The sequence below is a fragment of the Rhinopithecus roxellana genome, chromosome 14 (assembly GCF_007565055.1).
Source record: "Rhinopithecus roxellana isolate Shanxi Qingling chromosome 14, ASM756505v1, whole genome shotgun sequence".
Lineage (NCBI taxonomy): Eukaryota > Metazoa > Chordata > Mammalia > Primates > Cercopithecidae > Rhinopithecus > Rhinopithecus roxellana.
In genome coordinates, this window is record NC_044562.1 from 97440298 (window position 1) to 97460492 (window position 20195).

General features: G+C 36.0%; 1 protein-coding gene across 5 annotated transcripts in view; it reads right to left on the bottom strand.

The window, feature by feature from the left end:
• Positions 1–20195, bottom strand: part of KANSL1L (KAT8 regulatory NSL complex subunit 1 like) — a 146622-nt gene that overhangs the window by 111854 nt on the left and 14573 nt on the right. For 4 of the 5 annotated variants that reach the window (XM_010354928.2, XM_010354925.2, XM_030916042.1 and 1 more), the window contains exon 2: positions 16422–17538. In XM_010354928.2, coding sequence (XP_010353230.1) covers positions 16422–17509 — 1088 coding nt within the window. In that variant the 5' untranslated portion in view covers positions 17510–17538. Of the gene's footprint in view, positions 1–16421; positions 17539–18118; positions 18175–20195 lie in introns of those variants that run through there. The other variant, XM_010354924.2, reaches the window with a different exon arrangement.

Genomic DNA, 20195 nt, shown 5'->3' on the forward strand with positions numbered 1-20195 from the left:
GAAAATAATATGATATTAATTGTATACATCTGGCCAGGCACAGTGGCTCACGCCTGTAATACTAGCACTTTGGTAGGCCAAGGCAAGCAGATCATTTGAGCTAAGGAGTTTGAGACCAGACTAAGCAGCACAGCAAAAACCTATCTCTACAAAAAATAGAAAAATTAGCCAGGCATGGTGGTGCATACCTGTAGTCCCAGATAGAAGCTGAGTTGAAAAAATCACTTGAGCCCAGGAGGTTGAGGCTGCAGTGAGCCGTGATTGTGCCACTGCACTCCACCCTGGGCAACACAGCAAGACCCTGACTCAAAAAAAGAAATTGTACATAACTGTGTATCTCACTATTAGAAACATTAAAATGTGATAAAAAGGTGCATTTTGGAATCCAAGAAGCATGTTACATCGAAAGTACACATTTTCATGAGTTGTGATTTTTTTTTTTTACAACTATGAAAATTTATTTTTAAAAACAGTGCTAATCACAGTAACAGAAAACCAAATACTGCATGTTCTCACTTATAAGTGGGGGCTAAATATTAAACATAGACATAAAGATGGCAACAATAGACACTAGGGACTAATGGAGGGGAGAGGAAGGGGGGTGGGTAAGGGTTGAAAAGCTAACTGTTGTGTATTATGCTCACTACCTGGACGATGGGATCAATCAGACCCCAAACTTCAGTATCATGGAATATACACATGTAACAAGCCTGCATATGTACCCCATAAATCTAAAATAAAAGATAGAAGTATTTTAAAAAGTTAATATGAATTCTGTAAAAAAACTTTTAGAAACAAACAATATTTGTAGTATTTAGATTTGTCTAAGGAAGCTTAACATTGGGATTCATGCTTTTTAAAAATCATTTTTAGCTTTATTAAGATTCAAATGACAAAAATATTACATATTTATGGTGTACATATTTATATATTAACATGATGCTGTCCTATATGTACACATTGTATAAGATTAAACCATGCTAATTAACCATTTTATATGGTTAATAAATAACCATATAAAATGGTTATTAACCATATAAAAATGGTAAATAACCATTTTTCTATGGTAGGAACATTTAACATTTTTTATGGTAAGAACATTGAAAATATTGTAAGTCAAAATGCATTGAATTGGTCAGGCGCAGTGGCTCATGCCTGTAATCCCAGCACTTTGGGAGGCCAAGGCAGGTGGATCACCTAAGGTCAGGAGTTCAAGACCAGCCTGGAGAACATGGTGAAACCCCGTCTCTACTAAAAATATAAAAACTAGCCAGGTGCGGTGGCAGGTGCCTGTAATCCCAGCTACTGGGGAGGCTGAAGCAGAAGAATTGCTTGAACCTGGGAGGTAGAGGTTGCAGGGAGCCAAGATCGCACCACTGGACTCCAGCCTGGGTGACAAAGCAAGACTCCATCTCCAAACAAAACAAAAAGAAAAGAAATGCATTCAATTATGTCTCAATAAACTCAACTTCAAGTTGAAAAATTGTAAGTTGAGCCATCATAAGTCAGGGACTCAATACAGTATGTTATTATTAACTACAGTCACCATGCTGACAATCTCCAGAACTTATTCCTCCTGACATCCACACCTACACACACTACATTTTCCTTATATATTCATCTGTCAGTGGTCACAGTTTGATTGCATATTTTGGCCACTGTAAATGAGTATTAACATGAGAGTGCAGGTGTCAATTCAACATACTGATTTAATTTCCTTTTGATATATACTCAGAGGTAGGATTATTGGGTCATATGGTAATTCTATTTTAAATTTCCAGAGAAACCTCCTTACCATTTTCTGTAATATCTGTGCTTATTTACATTCCCACAGTGTACAAGAGTTTCCTTTTATCTGTATCCTCTCCAACATTTGTTATTCTTTGTCTTTCTTGTAATACCCATTTTAATAGGTGTGAGACGGTATCTCATTGTAGTTTTAATTGGTATTTCCCTGATGATTCGTGATGTTGAGCACTTTCTCAGCTATGTCTTGGTCATTTGTATACTTTTTTTATTTTTTATTTTTTATTCAGGGTCTCACTCTGTCACCCAGGATGGAGTGCAGTGGCGCGATCTTGGCTCACTGCAACCTCAACCTCCTGGGCTCAAGTGATCTTCCCATCTCAGTCTCCTGAGTAGCTGGAACTGCAGGTGCACACCACCATGCCTGGCTATTTTTGTATTTCTTTGTAAAGATGGGGTTTTGACATGTTACCCAAGTTGGTCTCAAATTCCTGAGCTCAAGCAATCCACCAGCCTACGCCTCCTTGGCCCCTTTGCCCATTTTTTAATCAGGTTATTTGTTTTCTAACTATGGAGTAGTTTAACTTCCATATGTACTTTGGAAATCCCCCCTTTTCAGATGTATAGTTTGCAAATATTTTCTCCCATTCATAGGTTGTCTCTTCACTCTGCTGTTTCTTTTGCTGTGTCAAACTCTTTTAGTTTGATGCAATTTCATTTGTCTACTTTTGCTTTTGTTACCTGTGCTTTGGAGTGCATATCCAAAAAATATTTGCCAACACCAATGTCGAGAAGCTTTTTCTCTGTTTTATTCTAGTAGTTTTACAGTTTCAGGTCTTATGTTGAAGTCTTCCATCACCTCAAGTTGATGTGTGAATTCAGGGCAAGATAAGGGTCCAATTTCATTCTCTGATATGTAGATAACCAATTTTCCCAACACTGTTGAAAAGGCTATCCCTTCCTCATTGTGTGCTCATAGCATCTTGGTTAAAGAATAATTGGCCATAAATGCATGGATTTATTTCTAGGCTCTCTCTTCTGTTTCATAGGTATATGTGTGCTTTTAATTCCAGTAGCATGCTGTTTTGATTATTATAGTTTTCTTAACGTATTTTGAAGTCAGGTAATAAGGTGTCTCCAGCTTTGTTCTTTTTGCTCAAGGTTGCTTTGGTTCGTGGGGTCTTGCTTGGTTTTACATAAATTTTAGAATTTTTTTCCCATTTCTATGGAAAATACCAGTGGAATTTTGATAGTAATTATATAGAATTTGTAGATCGCTTTGGGTGGTATGGACATTTTAACAATTCTTCCAATCCATGAACACAGGATGTTTTTCCATTTGTCTCTTTTTCCATTTTTTCATCAATGTTTAGTTGTTGGTGTACAGATCTTTCACCACTATGGTTAAATTTATTCCTAAGTATTTTACCATTTTAAGTAGGATGGTTTCTTTTGGACAGCTTAATATTAGTGTATAGAAATAATACATATCTTTGTAGATTGATTTTATATCCTGAAACTCTAATTAATGTATTTCTAACATTGTTTTGATGGGGTCTTTACAGTTTTCTATCTCTAAGATGTCATCTGCAAAGAAAATTTAACTTCTTCCTTTCCCTGATTTGGATGCTTTTTTCTTTTCTTTCCTCTCTCTTCCTCTCTTTCCCTTCTCCCTTCCTCTTCTTTCCTTTTTCTTCCTTTTTCTTTCTTCCTTCCCTCCCTCCCTTCCTCTTCCTTTTCTTTCTTTCTCGTTTGTCTTTCTTTTCTTCCTTTCTTCTTTTCTTTCCTTTCTTTTTCTCTCTTATTTATTTTTATGCCTAACGAACCTATCTAGCAATTCCAGTATATCTTGAATAGAATGGTCAGAGTAGGTGGTATGATCTGAACACTGTGTCCTCAAAATTCATGTGTTAAAACCCAGTTCCCAGTGTGGCGGCCTTAAGAGGTTGGGCCTTTGGAAACGATTAGGTGATTAGGCTCCACCTTTATCATGAGATTAATACCCTTATAAAAAAGGCCTGAGGAAGCTTCTTTTCCCTGTCCACCATGTAAGAAGAGAGGCAGAAGATGCCAACATGAAGTAAAGAACAAGCCCTCACCTGACACTGAATCTGCTGACAATTTGGTCTTGGACTTCCCAGCCTCCAGACTGTAAAAAAATTCTGTTGTTAATAAGTTACTGAGTCTAAGGTATTTTCTTATAGCAGCCCAAGCAGACTGAAATGGTCTTAGAGGAAAAGGTTTCAAGTTTTTGCCACTAAATTGAATGTTAACCCAATTCATATCATATATGGCCTTTATTGGTAGAGGTACATTCCTTCAATACCTAATTTGGTGAAAGTCTGAATTCTGTCAAATCCTTTTGCTGCAAATGTATTGAGATAAGAATATGTTTTTTGTCCTTCATTCTATCAATGTGGTGTATCCTATTTATTGATTTGTATATGTGGAACCATCCTTGCATCCCAGGAATAAATTCCACTTGACTGTGGTGAATGATCCTTTTAATGTATAGTTAAATTCAGTTTGTTAGTATTTCGGCAAGGATAGTCACAAAGGACACTGGCCTATAATCTGCTTTTTCTTTTGTTTGTTTTTTTTTTTTGTTTGTTTGTTTTTTTCTCACAGTGTCCTTTTCTGGGTTTGGTATCAGAGTAATGCTGGCCTCATAAAATGAGTTTGAAAGTATTCCCTCCTCTTTAAATTTTTTTTGAGTACACTGAAGTCATCGGGTACTGGGCTTTCCTTTGACGGGGGTCTTTATTACGTTTTCATTTCTTTATTTCCTATTGGTTAGTTCCAATTTTCTGTTTCTTCATGATTCATGTTAGAGTCTATGTGTCTAGGAATTTATGCATTTATAGGTTATGCAATTTGTTGGCATAGATATGTTCCGTAATAGTCTCTTATGATCCATTATATTTCTGTGGTATCAGCTGTAATGTCTTCTTTTTCATTTCTGATGTTATATATTTGGGTCTTTTTTCATTTCTTACTGTAGCTAAGGTTTGTCAATTCTGCTTATCTTTACAAAAAAATCAATTCTTGGTTTCATCGATCTTTTCTATTGTTTTTCTAATATCTTCTGCTTTGATCTATTTCCTTCTTTGTACTAATTTTGGGATTAGTTTGTTCTTCCTTTTCTGCTTCCTTGAAGTATAATGTTGTTTGAGATGACTTTTTTAATGTAGGTGTTTATTGTTACAAAATTTCCTTATTAGAACTCCTTTTGCTGCATCCCATAGTTTTGTACCCTGTGTTTCCATTTTCGTTTCTCTCAAGCTATTTTAAAATTTCTCTTTAAATTTACTCATTAATCCACTGGCTTTTCAGAAACATTTTGCTTAATTTCCACATATTCGTGAATTTTCCAAAATTCCTCCTGTTACTTATTTCTAATTTCATACCATTTTGGTTGGAAAAAATACTTGATATGATTTCAATCATGTTGGTTAAGATTTGTTCTGGGGCTTAAGATATGATCAATCCTGAAGAATGTTCCACATGCACTTGAAAACAATGTGTCTTATGATGTTGGATGAAATATTCTATATATGTCTGTTAGGTCCATTTGGCATAAACTATAGTTCCAGCCCAATGCTTCCTTTTGATTTTCTGTCTGGATGATTTATTCATTGTTCAAAGTGGGGTATTAAAGTCTCCTACTATTATTGTATTGCAGTCTATTTCTTCCTTCAGATCGATTAATATTTGCTTTATATATTTAGATTATTTGATATTGGTTACATACGTTTATACTGTACTATCCTCTTAACAAACTGGCATCTTTATCAATATATACTTACCTTTTTGTCTCTTTTTACATGTTTTGACCTAAAGTGTATTTTTTCTGATATACATGTAGCCACCCCTGCTCTCTTTCGGTTTCCATTTGCATGGAATACCATATTTTATTCCTTCACTTTTCGTCTGGGTGTGTCCTTATACTTGAAGTGAGCCTCTTACAGGGCACATATAGCTAGCTGGGTGTTAAAAAAAATCCATTCACTGACAATATGTTTTTAAATTGGATAATTTAATACATTTATATCTAAGGCAATTGTTGATAGGTAAAGGTTTATTATTGCCTTTGTGTTCACAATTTTTTTAAATTTTTTGTTGTTGTTGTTAGACAGAGTCCGGCTCTGTTGCCCAGGCTGGAATGCAGTGGCGCAATCTCCGCTCACTGCAAGCTCCACCTCCTGGGTTCACGCCATTCTCCTGCCTCAGCCACCAGAGTAACTGGGACTACAGGCGCCCGCCACTATGCCCGGCTAATTTTTTTGTATTTTTAGCAAAGACGGGGTTTCACTGTGTGAGCTGGGATGGTCTTGATCTCCTGACCTCATGATCCGCCCGCCTCAGCCTTCCAAAGTGCTAGGATTACAGGAGTGAGCCACCGCACCTGGCCTGTTTTTTTTAAATCAGATTCTTTGTTCCTTTCTTCCTCTCTTGCTGTCTTCCTTTGTGATTTGGTGATTTTCTGTAATTATATGCCTGGATTCCTTTCTCTTCATCTTTTGTATATCTACTATAGGTTTTTGCTTTGTGGTTACAATGAGGCTTGAGAACAATTCATAGTTATTAGGAGTCTATTTCAAGCTGATAATAACTTCAATTTCATATACTAAATCTCTATAATTTTATTCCTATTCTAGCTTTTGATATCACAATTTACATCTTTTCATATTGTACATCCTATGACAAATTATTGTAGCTATTTTTAATAGCTTTGTCTTTTAATTATAAAAACGTAAGTGATTTATATACCACCATTACATTAGAGTATTCTGAATTGACTATTTCCTCACTATCACCAGTGAGTTTTACACTTTCATATGTTTTCATGTTCCTAATTAGCATTCTGTTTTTTTCAGCCTGAAGAATTCTCTTTACCATTTCTTGTAAGGCAGGTCTAGTGATGATGAACTTTCTCAGATTTTGTTTGTCTGGGAAAGTCATCTTTCTCCCTTTCTGAAGGACAGTTTTGTTGGGTAAAGTGTTCCTGGTTGGCAGGTCCCCCCCCCCCCCAACACTTTGAATATATCATCCCACACTTTCCGGGCTTACAAAGTTTCTGCTTAGAAATGTGCAGATAACTTCCTGAGGGCTCCCTTGTATGTGAAGATTTTCTCTTGCTATTTTCAATAGTCTGTGATTTTTGAGTTTGACGATAATATGCTACATGTGGTCTTTGGTTTGAAAATGACTGGAGACCTTTGACCCTCCTTTACCTCAATGTGGTATCTCTCCCTAGATTTGTGATGTTTTCAGTCATTATATCTTTACAAATACTTTCTACCCCTTCTCTCTTCTCCTTCCTTAATTGCTATAATGTGAACATTAGCTCTCTTGAGGATTTCCCATAAATTGCACAGGCTTTCTTCACTCCTTTTCATTATTTTTCCTTCTCTGACTGGATATTTTCAAATAACCTGTATTTGAGTTCACAGATTCTTTATTCTGCTTGATCAATTCTGCTGCTGATGCTGTTGCATTTTTCACTTTCTTCAGTTTATATTCAGCTCCAGAATTTTGCCTAGTTACCTTTTTTTTTTTTAAATAATTTCAATCATTCTGTTAAACTTCTCGTTTTATTTCTGTATTGTTTTCCTGATTTTGTTGAATTGCTCCTCTGTGTTCTCTGGTATTTTACTGAGCCACCTTAAAAGAATCATTTTGAATTATCTGCCAAGATATTCATAGATCTTCTATTTCTTTAGGGTTAGTTCCTGCAAAATTATCATGTTCTTTGGTGGTGTTATGCTTCTTTGGCTTTTCATGTTGCTTGTTACTTTGAATTAATGTCTGCATAGTTGATGAAGCAGTCACCTCCTTCTGACTTCATATACTGGTTTCAGTGGGGAAAAAAACTCGACTTCAAGTGGGTGTGAGGACAACAGCTGGGTGCAATGTGACACTTCTGACTCCACTAAGGGCATAGCAGCATAATCTCTGTACAGCTCTATCAACTGATGTTAGCACTGCCAAAGATCACAGGGATCCTCAGCATGCCACTGTCTACAGCAGCAGCAAGGGCTATTGGGTGCTCCAGTCATGAAGACTGGTGGGGTCAGTCCTCGTGATCTCTTTTTCTCCTACCAGGAAAGTTGTGGCCAGTGGAATCCCTCTTGGCACTGGGTCTAACTTGCAGGTGCATTTGCAGTGGTGGCAGCAATGGTATCTCGTATGAGGCATCCATGAAACAGCCAACAATTTGGATTCTGGAGCATGGGCATGTGTAGGAACCACGGCCCCAGGGTCTAGGGCTGAGATGGCACCCATATCCAGAGTGCAGTTTCCCCCATTCTCATGTTAGCAAGATGTGACTGCTTTTGGAGCTGCCAGGGGGCTGAGATCCAAAGCAGCAGCACACACAGAGCCACAGTGTTTCCGGGGTCTGGGGCATGGACTCACTCACTGTGGTAGTAGTAGTTTCATAGACAGAGAAACCACAGCTCCAGGGCCCAGGGTACAGATTATTCCATAAAGGCAGTGGTTCTTGTTTCTGAGGCATGGGCATACAGGGAATTACAAAGGTTCTGGGGTCCAAGGATTAGGCTAGTACAATGTGATGATGGCTCAGATGTCAGAGGCACAGATGTTGAAAGAGTGGCAATGGAGCCAACGTTCATAGCAAAGCAACCTGGGCTCCAAGGCTTGGATTGAGGCTAGTCTACAGCCATGATGGCTCTTGTGTTTGAAGTGAGAGTGTGCACAGTGGGACAGAGTCTGGAATGTGGATATGTGGTCATGGAGCCAAGGTCTGGTGTGTGGGCATGCATGGGGCAGTTGAAGCTCTAGAGTCTGGGGCTCATGTTAGGATTGGGAGGGTGGTGGTCCCAATTCTGGAAACGCAGCTCCTTCTTGGAGGCGGTGGTGGGGGTAGGGGGTGCAACCACATCTTCCTCTCTAGGGATCCACAGTGGTGATGGCTGTTGATCACCTCAATGGCAAAAGATACTGATGTTGTGGCCAGTGGTGACTATGGTAGCACCCACCAAGTGCCTGATACTGATAGCCCCCACCCTTCTTTGTTTCTAGCCATCTCCAGATGTCTCAGGTATGCCAGTCTCCCCAGCTATCCTTTCTGTGCAGTTATCCTCCGGATTTTTGTTTGTTTGTTCACTCCACTATGTTGCTGCAGATTCGTACTTAAACATTTGAGCCCTCCCAAGGTTACTTTCAATCACGGAAAGATACTTCTTGTTTTTTGTTTGGGAATGAAGACTGGTATCTCCTATTCGACTATCTTGCTTATATAACTCAGCTGAGCTATGCTTTCTTGTCAAAATTAGGGAAACAAAGGTGATCACTTCCGATGACAAATACAATTAACACTTGTATAACTTCTGCAAACGGGCTTTACTAGTCTGCTTTCTCCATACAGGACATAAATGCCATTTTGTTTCATCTATGAAGGTGGTTTATTTTTAAATAAAGGTATATAGAACATTTAAGTGATACATATTATATAGAAGTCTCAAAGAAAATTATGTTATGATCACCTGTAGACTTTTCTAAGCAATATGGTCCAAGAGGATGAGTTTCTCCACCTCTCCCCAGCCTGTGAGAATCAAGGCAATCAAAACAGTTATTTACTTGGTCATCCTCACATGTGTTGGGGTGAAGACGAGAGGATTGTGAGTCACTGATTTATAGGAAGATTTAAAGAAATTCATATATATACAAGCAATCTGATGCTTTATTTCATCAAAAACTTCAACTTTATAGTAATATCTTAATTTTCCTTTGAAAACAAAACACTTTTTTTTGCTTTTCATTACGTGGATGTTGAAAATGACTCAGTCAATTTAACTTTGGCCTAAGCCAGCTAAAGTCTATAGATATAGAAGTACAGCCTTAAATGGGAGTTAAAGGATCCAGGCGAAAATCCCAGCTTTGCCATTAACTAACTAGCAACACTGAGAGAAAATCTAGTATACATGTAGTCTTTTAAACATCACGTTGCAAAAAAAAAAAAAAAAAAAAAAAAAAAAAAAAAAACCTTTTTAAAAACAAATGAGCTTATTTTAATTGAAGTACTACTTCCCTCAAAGATGTCCACATGCCACAGTAGACAATATTTCTTGCTTGGGCATGGTAGCTCATGCTATGATACCAGCAATTTGGGAGGCCAAGGCAGGAAGACAGCTTAAGGCCAGGAATTCAAGACCATCCTGGGCAACATAGCTAAACCTTGTCTCTATAAAAAAATTTTTAATATTTAGCCAGTCATGATGGCACACATCTGTAGTCCTAGCTACTCAGGCAGGAGGATCCCTTGAGCTGAAGAGTTCAGACTGCAGTGAGCTATGACTACGCCACTGTACTCCAGCCTGGGCAACAGAGTTGAGACCTTGTCTCTAAAAATAAAAACAAAAATAAATAAAATATTTCTTTCCCATTTTTAGCTACTAGTCCATTCACAATTACACTTTTGAATTTCTGCCCTTTACTTCCCTTCCACTTCTCCCACAGAAAGGAAAAGATTCTTTCATTTAAGTATCATTTGCAAATTCCCTAGAATTCACTCAACTTTTTGTTTTCCTTATAAACAAAATAAAACAAAATTCAACTTCTCCCATCTGTCAGACATGCAGGGAATAAAAAAAGATAACAAATACAGGCCGGGCGTGGTGGTTCAAGCCTGTAATCCCAGCACTTTGGGAGGCTGAGACGGGCGGATCACGAGGTCAGGAGATCGAGACCATCCTGGCTAACATGGTGAAACCCCGTCTCTACTAAAAAATACAAAAAAACTAGCCGGGCGAGGTGGTGGGCACCTGTAGTCCCAGCTACTCCAGAGGCTGAGGCAGGAGAATGGCGTAAACCCGGGAGGCGGAGCTTGCAGTGAGCTGAGATCCGGCCACTGCACTCCAGCCTGGGCGACAGAGCGAGGCTCCGTCTCAAAAAAAAAAAAAAAAAAAAAGATAACAAACACAAAAAAAACCTATAAACTCCACATTATACAAATACAAAGTTACTCTTGTTTACAATTAATAATGAAATGTTATCAGTCTCTTTGCCCTTTGAATCTTGGCACTGAGTTTCTACTCCTATTTATCCAATTCCTCAAAGGGAAATACTGGATCATCTTGCTTTTCAGTTCTTTTCCTTTCCATTAGCAAAGCAGGAAAGCAAGAACAAAACCATGAGTATTCATTTCTATGGGTCTGCAAAAAATTAATTATTTTCTATTTTTTAATCTGGAAAGAGTCTCCCAACAGCTCTTACTAAACATCAACAATTCCACTTTCTTCTTTGGTGAATGCCTAAATCTGTTGAAAAGAATTCCCTTAATCAAGTCTGCTTATTTACATATCTAAGTAAAAACTTTAAGAAAATTTGAATATATGGTGACCAATTTAGGGAAAGAGTGGGATTTTTTTTTCCCAACATTTGAAACAATTGTGTGATTTGGAAGATATTGGTAAGTTTCCTGGAATAAGACAAGCAGCATTATTTCTTCATTTTCCACAACCCTTGGAAAATTAAAACATGCCTGTGTCAAAATCTGTGCTTCCCCAAAATGCAGCCTGGAAAAATGTAACTGATCCTCATTCCCCAGGAAAAAAAGAAAAGAAATGCTAGAATTCTATGGTTCTACCATCAGATGAGAAATAACATAATCGCAGCCAACTTTTGTCAGTGACTCACCCACATCCTCTCACATTTAACCAGTTCAGTGCTCATGGACCTTACTGGACAAATAAAAAGAACATTGGAGGCAAAAATCCATTCATATTACAATGGAAGGACTATATCTTAAACCTACAAAAAACAAAGTCTCCCTACTATGCTTTCCAAAGGAAAGTGACTTTCTTTTACTTCGAATGCATACTGGCCTCTCAACCAAAAGTTACTATTAAAGTCAATTAGTAACATCATTATGAATTAAAGTCCATTAGTAATATTATTATGAACTAATTTATTGCCTACTACATTTTTGAAGGAAAAGTAAAAAAGTCAAGCCAAATATATATTTAAAAAAAAAAAAGGTAATTGTAATGACTAATGTGAATAGTATCCAATTTTCTAAAACAATTATATTCCTTCACAGCTAACTTCCTGATCAATTTTTCCTATTAGGGCTACTGACTCAAAGAAAAATAGAAGGCATATAATATTAATATAATCTAAAATTTTTAAGGTAAATAAATGCATTTTACTTATCAACTTTAAAAATTGCAAACATTGAATATTGTAATAAAATCATTACTTTTAAATGCTCATATTTTGGTATATTTCATTTATTCAGTCATTGAACATTCATGGGAAGGTCTATGCTGTACAAGAAACATCCTGTGGCCAGTTTAATATTAGAAACAAAGGAAGGAATGGAAAAAACATTAAGTAAACACAATGCAACTCCACAATGAAATTTTTAAAAACCATATATAGAAGAGAGAAATTTCAGATTGCCAGCCTCAATGTTTATGTCTTTACAACTACATATACAAATACAGAAATAGTCATTCATTCACTCAACAAATACCAAGCAATCATTAAACAGAAGACAATACTAGGCTATACGATGAAAGAGTAGTACTAACACTCAAGCTGCTTAAAATTAAGTTGAAGTCAACTTTAGTATTTATCACTCTGGATCTTATAATTTAAGTTAAGAAATCAACATATTCAATAAAGACAATGAAAATTTGTGTTAGCACTCACTTAAAAATTTAGAACCACAAAATGCATCTGTTTACTTAGTATTTTATGTTTAAAGTTTCACTCTGAACTTTATACATTAAAAATACTCATGTAGATTTGAAAACTCTTCACAAACGTAGAGAAGAAAATAACAAAAATAAACTTATAAGGATATTTTATATTTAAATATGAATTTAATGACCTGAGATAGAACTGATTAATTCCAACTTTAAAAAACAGAAACTGCTTTTATATTCACACCAAGAGATACAAATAAAGTTATGTCATTTGTTCTTAATATTTAGTCAACTTCAAAATTAATATAATGTTGAGTACAGTCTTTCCCACAAGAAATCTACTAGTGTTAGCAAAAATATTCAAAACAAAATTTTGTATTTAATGTATGGGAAGATATATGAAATCAAGAAATGTTGAATAGATTTCAAGTATTAAAGAAAACCCAAAAAACAAAAACAAAAAAAGTATCAAATAATTCAGTGATATAAAAAATATAAAGAGCTGTTACATAAATTTAGTAGTATTGATTTGTATAGATCAGATGAGTTTAACCTTAAAGCAAAGTTTATTTGACCTCTAAAAATTCAGGTGGGTCTTTAACAACCAAGACATTAATCATAATATCAAGAGGCCAATAATGCAAGAGGCCAGAATCCTACCTTAATGAACTGATATTAAATTTCTTAGATTCATTATTTTCTTAAAATTTATGTCTAGAGTCTCTGAATCCCCTCTAGCTGAATATGGGAAAAAGAAAGAGAGTAGGAGAAATAAACTTTTCAAACCAGAACCCAATTTTTTCCAGGTTACTTTCCTTCAGTTTACCTAATAAACTGGCAGAGTTGGTGAAAAATAGGAGGTACATTATTTTGTAAATAAAAGTTTTTCTATCATTTGAATTTCACCATTTCTGTGTATGTTTTACACAAATGTCTAAACTTAGTGTTGCCTCACTAAATTCAAGAAATAAATGTAAATCTCAAAATGTTTTGAAAAATAAAAATTTATATGCCTTTGGTAAGAAATTATCAGAAAGTTGGCCGGGCACAGTGGCTCACGCCTGTAATCCCAGCACTTTGGGAGGCCAAGGTCGGCGGATTACCTAAGGTCAGGAGCTTGAGACCAGCCTGACCAACATGGAGAAATCTTATCTCTACTAAAAATACAAAATTACCTGGGCATGGTGGTGCATGCCTGTAATCCCAGCTACTTGGGAGGCTGAAGCAGGAGAATCGCTTGAACCCAGGAGGCGGAGGTTGCGGTGAGCCAAGATCGCGCCATTGCACTCCAGCCTGGGCAACAAGAGCGAAACTCCATCTCAAAAAAAAAAGAGAAAAAGAAAAAGAAAAAAAGAAATTATCAGAAAGTAAAAAGTGTGGTATCTACCCTTAATAGGGATTGGTTAAGACTAACAGATATATTAGCAAACTGTATAGGACAAAACACAATTTAATGACAAATTGTATGGCAGACTAAGCACTATAGGAAATCAATGAAGGGACTACTAATGAAAATAACATTATAGTTCAAAACGGTCTGAGAAAACAAAATTTTCTTTCGTTTTTTGATATGGGTTTTACTCCCGTAACACAGACTGGAGTGCAAGGAGGTGATATGGACTCACTGCAACCTCCAACTCCTGGGTTCAAGCAATTCTCCTGCCTTAGCCTCCCAGGTAGCTGGGACTACAGGCGCACACCACCATGCTGGGCTAATTTTTATATTGTATTTTTTGTATAGATGAGGTTTTGCTACGTTGCCCAGGCTGGTCTCGAACTTCTGGGTTCAAGCAATCTGGCCACCTGGGCCTCCCAAAGTGCTGGGATTATAGGCGTGAGCCACCACACCCTGACCAAAAGTTTCTTATTCTTGTTTCTAGCTTAAAAAAGACAAATTGTTCCATTAGTTCTTCTCAACAACAAAAAATACTTAATTTACTGAATGTGCCCACTAAATTATATTTAAATACTTCAAAAGTATTGGTAAACTTTCAGACTTCTTTCAGAACACATGTACCTAATAATTCTTGTAGCTATAAGTATCAGTGATGCAATGTTGAGAAAACAGCATGTTACAAGAAAATAAGCATGTGTTTAGAGTCATATATGTGAGCAAAATCCTGTTTCTGCCACTTACTTGGCTTTTTAACCATGGGTAAGTTACTTAACCCATGCTGAGTCTGTTTCTTCTTAAGTGAAATAAGGATAACAACTACCTGCTAGGGTTGTCGAAAGAATTAAATGAGATATCGTATGTTAAATAACTAGCACAATGCCAGCCAGAAAAATAATCTGTGCTTATTAACTACTATAAATTCCACATGCAAACAAATTTCAACTACAGGATATCAGAACACTAGAAGACTAGAATGCCCACTTTGCTTTATATTTTATTTCTCACTATAAAAACTAATATACTGACCTTCCATTTCTTAGTAAACATCAATGTGTTTGGTTTCCAATTCTGTAATTCTCATTTATTTTTGAGAATTTGAAAAAGTTTTTTTTTAACTTTTAAGTTTGGGGTACAAGTGCAGGTTTGTTACATAGATAAACTTGTGTCATGTGGGTTTGTTATACAGATTATTTCATCACCCAGGTTTTAACCCTAATGCTCATTAGTTAATTATTCCTGATCCTCTCCCTCCTCCCACCCTGCACCCTTTAAAAGGCCCCAGTAAGTGTTGTTCCCCTGTATGTATCCATGCGTGACAGACTTCTTTCGCCCAAAATGCCATATATACCAACAGTAATTTATATTAATTTGGGAACAGTAATAGATTCCCTGAAAACTAGATTAAAAATTATGCTTTATCTGAACATTTCAATTAAAATTTAGTCAATTAAGTAAAATAAAAAACTCATTTCCTTAGTATCACTGGCCAAATCTTAAGTGTTTAATATCCACATAAGGCTAGTGCCTATTGGATAGCATACATATAAAAGATCCATCATCTCAGAAGTTTCTATTGGACAGAGCTGGTCTGTAGTGTTATCATGGTGTGACAATTGAAACTACTTTTCTCTGCTTTTTATTTTTTAATATCGTGATACCTGTCTCCCAAGTACATGCCCCAAAAGGCAGAGGTTGTGAACATGTTGCTCACAACTGAATCTTAGTGTCTAGCACATTATAAGCATTCAATAGATATCTTACAGCTGACATTATAGTTTTCTTTTAGTTATACTAAGCTAGCAAAAACTGAGTTGGTAAAGGCCAGTTCTGAAAGCTATGAGTACAACGAGTAGAGAGTTAAGGAAAAAAAGTAGTAAGTCAACACACATGTGCTCTCAACTGATACGCTCCCAAAGACAATGAGGGCTCCGTATGTACGGACTAAGGTTTTTCAGTTAGATACACATATTAACTAGATCACTTAAACAAAGATTAGGCCTTGTCCACAGCCTATTCAAGAATAGAAAAAATGCTTATTTATAGCTCAATAATTTCATTATTCCTGTATGGGTTTTTCCTAGTTTGGTAAAGTTATTTTTAAATAGTATGTATATACTCACATACAATAATTTAACAAATAAAACATTTTAAAAATTCACCAAAAGTTTTATAACATAAAAGATTATGGTGGCTGGGTGTGGTGGCTCACACCTGTAATCCCAGCACTTTGGGAGGCCGAGGCGAGTGGATCACAAGGTCAGGAGTTCGAGACCAGCCTAACCAACATGGTGAAACCCTGCCTCTACTAAAAATACAAAAATTAGCTGGGTATGGTGGCACACACCTGTAACCCCAGCTACTCAGGAGGCTAAAGCAGGAGAATTGTTTGAACTCAGGAGGCGGAAGTTGCCATGAGCAGGATTGCACCACTACACTCCAGCCTGGGTGACAGAGCGAGACTCCATCTCAAAAATAAAAATTAAAAAAAAAAAAGAGTATAGCATCAAGATTTTAGAAAATCCATTTCTTGTCAACATACCTGGAAACTAACATAATTGCTGCTATATATGGAACAGAAAATAGTCTAATAATAATTTTGCACTTACACTGCCATATTTTTTCTAAGGGTATATTCATCCAAATCGTCATCAGAGCTGCTATCAGTTGCATCGGAATCCAAACCCTCTTCAACATGAGACAACAGCCCTGTAGCAGACAACGCAAATCTTTGGATTTCCGCAGCTGTACACCGTGCAAAGCCATTTTTTGCATCATCCCACAATTTATTCTCTGCAGTCAATGTGTTAACTTCTGGCTTAATTTCAGTGCATTTAGGTAAACTGTTACCCAAAATTGTGGTAGGTTCATGAAACGTCTTCATTTTGGGGAGTTGGTGTTTCATAGACAATTTCATCTGCTGACCATAGTGCTTAACAACATGCTTTGCCAGGAGCATCTGCAAATGTTTCTGAGTTCTTCTAGCCTGGCTAAGTAAAATTTTCTGTTTGCTTACACAATGAAGTAAACGAGCATTTACTTCCTCCTCTGTTTCAGCAGCTGAAGAACTAATAGACACATTTGAGTGGCCAGCTACAATTTTCTTTTGAGCACAGTGCAATAAACCCTTTTTAATCTCAGCATCAGTAACTTTATCCAAAAGTGCATTCTCTTGATACCATTTACAGTTCTGTAGTTGTACTTTATCTACATTAGTGTCTTTGGTTATATTTGAATCCAAAATAATCTGTACATCTTTCATGCACTGGCTCGTGGTATCTGATAAAGATTCCTTTTTGATGAACTCTTCAGAATGAGAAAGACAGATTTTACTGAGCTGAATGTTGCTGCCATTATAGAGTATGTTTTTCAGCTTATTGCAACTGGGCTCCCCTAATTTCTTTTGTTTATAATTCTCATTGTATTTATTTAATGTAGAATTAGATCTCATTAAAAAAACAGTCTGGTAATGTTTTGAAGACTGAGGGGAGCCAAAATGTTTTAAATTCACAAAATTAGTATTAAGAGTAGATTCGGGAGTTGGAAATCCAAGCATCTGAGAAAAGGTGTCTCCCTTTAGCTTTTCATCTACAGTTCTTGGACTTTCCATGTAGAGCATCTTGTCAGACTCCATGGTACTTGGCAAAGATGAAAAGCCGATACCCTTTGCTGTTGCCTCCCTCAGAGCTGGGGTCATGGCGATTCCTGTAGATAAGTACTGGAAACCTAAAATAATGTAAAAATAAATGGTCAAATATCTAGAAAAAAATTTTATGCTTATACTTTTTTCTAAGGGCAACATGTTCGATATTTCTGATTAAAACATGAAGGAACAAAACTCCTCCTTCATCTCCCAACTCTCAACATTATTTCAACAAAGATTAAGCTATTCTTCCCTCTGACTGGGGGCCTAATAGCTAAAGCTCCAATTAAAGCTACACATTGCTAGTACACAATAGGTGTCCAACAAGTATTTGTGGATGTAATTACATCTCAGAATTCCATTTTTTAACAACATTTAGTTACAGTCAAAAGAAAAAAAATTCCAGCCTAGAATCTGATAATAGCAATTGAAAATGTGACTCAATTGCACACTTTCACTCAAAAATACGAATTACTTATCTTTATAAAATATAATAAACTGCTCTAAAGTTCTATTCCTGAATTTAAACATCACAGCCTGAACGGTATTAATAGCAAGAATTAAAATACAATAAATAATGTGTAAGAAGACCTAAGTGAGGCCGGATGTGGTGGCTCACCCCTGTAATCCCAGTACTCTGGGGGGCTGAGGTGGGCGGATCACCTGAGATCAGGAGTTGGAGTTCAGCACGGCCAACGTGGCAAAACTCTGTCTCTACTAAAAACATAAAAATTAGCCAGGCATGGTGGTGGGCAACTGTAATCCCAGCTACTTGGGAGGCTGAGGCAGGAGAATCGCTTGAACCCGGGAGGCAGAGGTTGAAGTAAGCAGAGATCACGCCAATGCACTCCAGCCTGTGCAACAGAGTGAGACTCAAAAAAAAAAAAAAAAGAAGAAGACAACCTAAGTGAACAGAACTAAAAACATATAACTTCATAGCTGTTAAAAATATGTAATAGTAAAAACTTGCCTAATGCAATGTTTCCTCTAAAAATATCTGCAATTTTACCCTTTTCACAAATGAATATGCACCAGAAGGCATTACTCCTGCCTAGAAAATAGTGGAGACAGTGTCAGATAACCGCTAAAGATTTATCCCATAATTAAACAAATTTCATTGCATATTATCAAAAGTATAAATCCATATATTGATTCACAGAAAAAGGCAACCCAGTACCATTAAACATTATGAAGCCTGAATAGTTAGTAAAATAATTGTACATCATCAACAATTATAACCTTTTAAAGATACCTGGTATTTTGTAACCTTGATATGCCATAATTTTTGTTTCAACACATAATAGTTGATAGTCATTTAAATGTACACACTCGCACTGTTTCTGTTCCCAAATGCTAGTTATAACTCTACTTCCTTTATTCCTACTTAAAAACACAAAACCAAAAGCTGATTCTTTACAAAGTCCAACAAAAATGATCAAGAAGAAAATAAAAGCACAACAATGTCTATTAACAAAAAAAAAGGGGGGTTACTAGCAAAATGACAGAGTAGGAGAAAATATTTGCAACATATATATCAGACAAATACTAGTATCCAGATTATAGGAGGAATTGCTACAAATGAGCAAAAGATAGAGCAGTCAGGCACTTCACAGATGACGACATCCAAATGGTCACTAAACACAGACTTAATCATACTAGTAATCAGGGGAATATAGATTAACAAAACAAGAGCCCAGTCTTCTAATCACCAAACCGATACAGATTTTTTTTTCTGAAAACATCACATACATATCATGAGATGTAAGACTTCTCATATCTATCGGGATCATAAATTGGTTCAGTAATTTGACCACAATGTAGAAAATGTGTTTGTCACAGGTACCAAAGAGTAATGCTTGTAATGGCAAAACATCCTTTCAAAACAATCTAGATGTCTAACAATAACAAAATAGATTTTAAAAAATGTAATGGAATATTATATTGCAGTTAAAAAGGAATGACTTAAAGCATCAACACGGAAAGACCTTAAAAACAATATCAAGTTAAAAAGAAAAAAGAACACTGTAAAATACATATAGTATAGTACCATATAAATATAATACAAACACAAAACCTTACCATATATATGTATACATTCACGTCTGTCTGCAAAAATAAAAAGTGAACCAGAAAAATATCTACCAAACTTGTACCAGTAGTTGCATCAAGTTAGGTTCCATAAAACAGAACTAAAAGTAATAGTTTAAGGGGATTTGCATTTTAACTTACAAAATCTTACTACTTGAAAGGAAAAGACTAAATGCAAAATGAAAAAATGTTAATAGTTGTTAATACTGAGTGAAAAAAATCATAGACTTTTTTATGTATACTTTATTGTATGTCTCAAAAAATGTAATTTCTATGAGTTTTCCCCAAATTCAGTATGTCTCAAAATTTATACACTTTTATATAATGCCTTGAAAATAAGCAAATAGATTCCCATTTATCCTAAATGAAAAAAAAAGAAAAAAGAAAAAAGAAAAAAAGATTTTTTTTTTCAGTTTATACTCTTCTTTTATGGAAATAGAAAAACAATTCTAAAACAAGCTAGCATTAGGAACTGTCTTCCAAGATTCAAGTTGTTCTGTGACCAACTCAAAGACCTGTATCTTCTAATCAATAAACACCCACAATAGTATTGTGTCTACATTGTTCTCTGAGGCAAACTGCTTTAATCACAGTTCTTGTTGATGTTACAGCAATATTCAAAAGATACTAAACTTTATCTCCCACACCACAC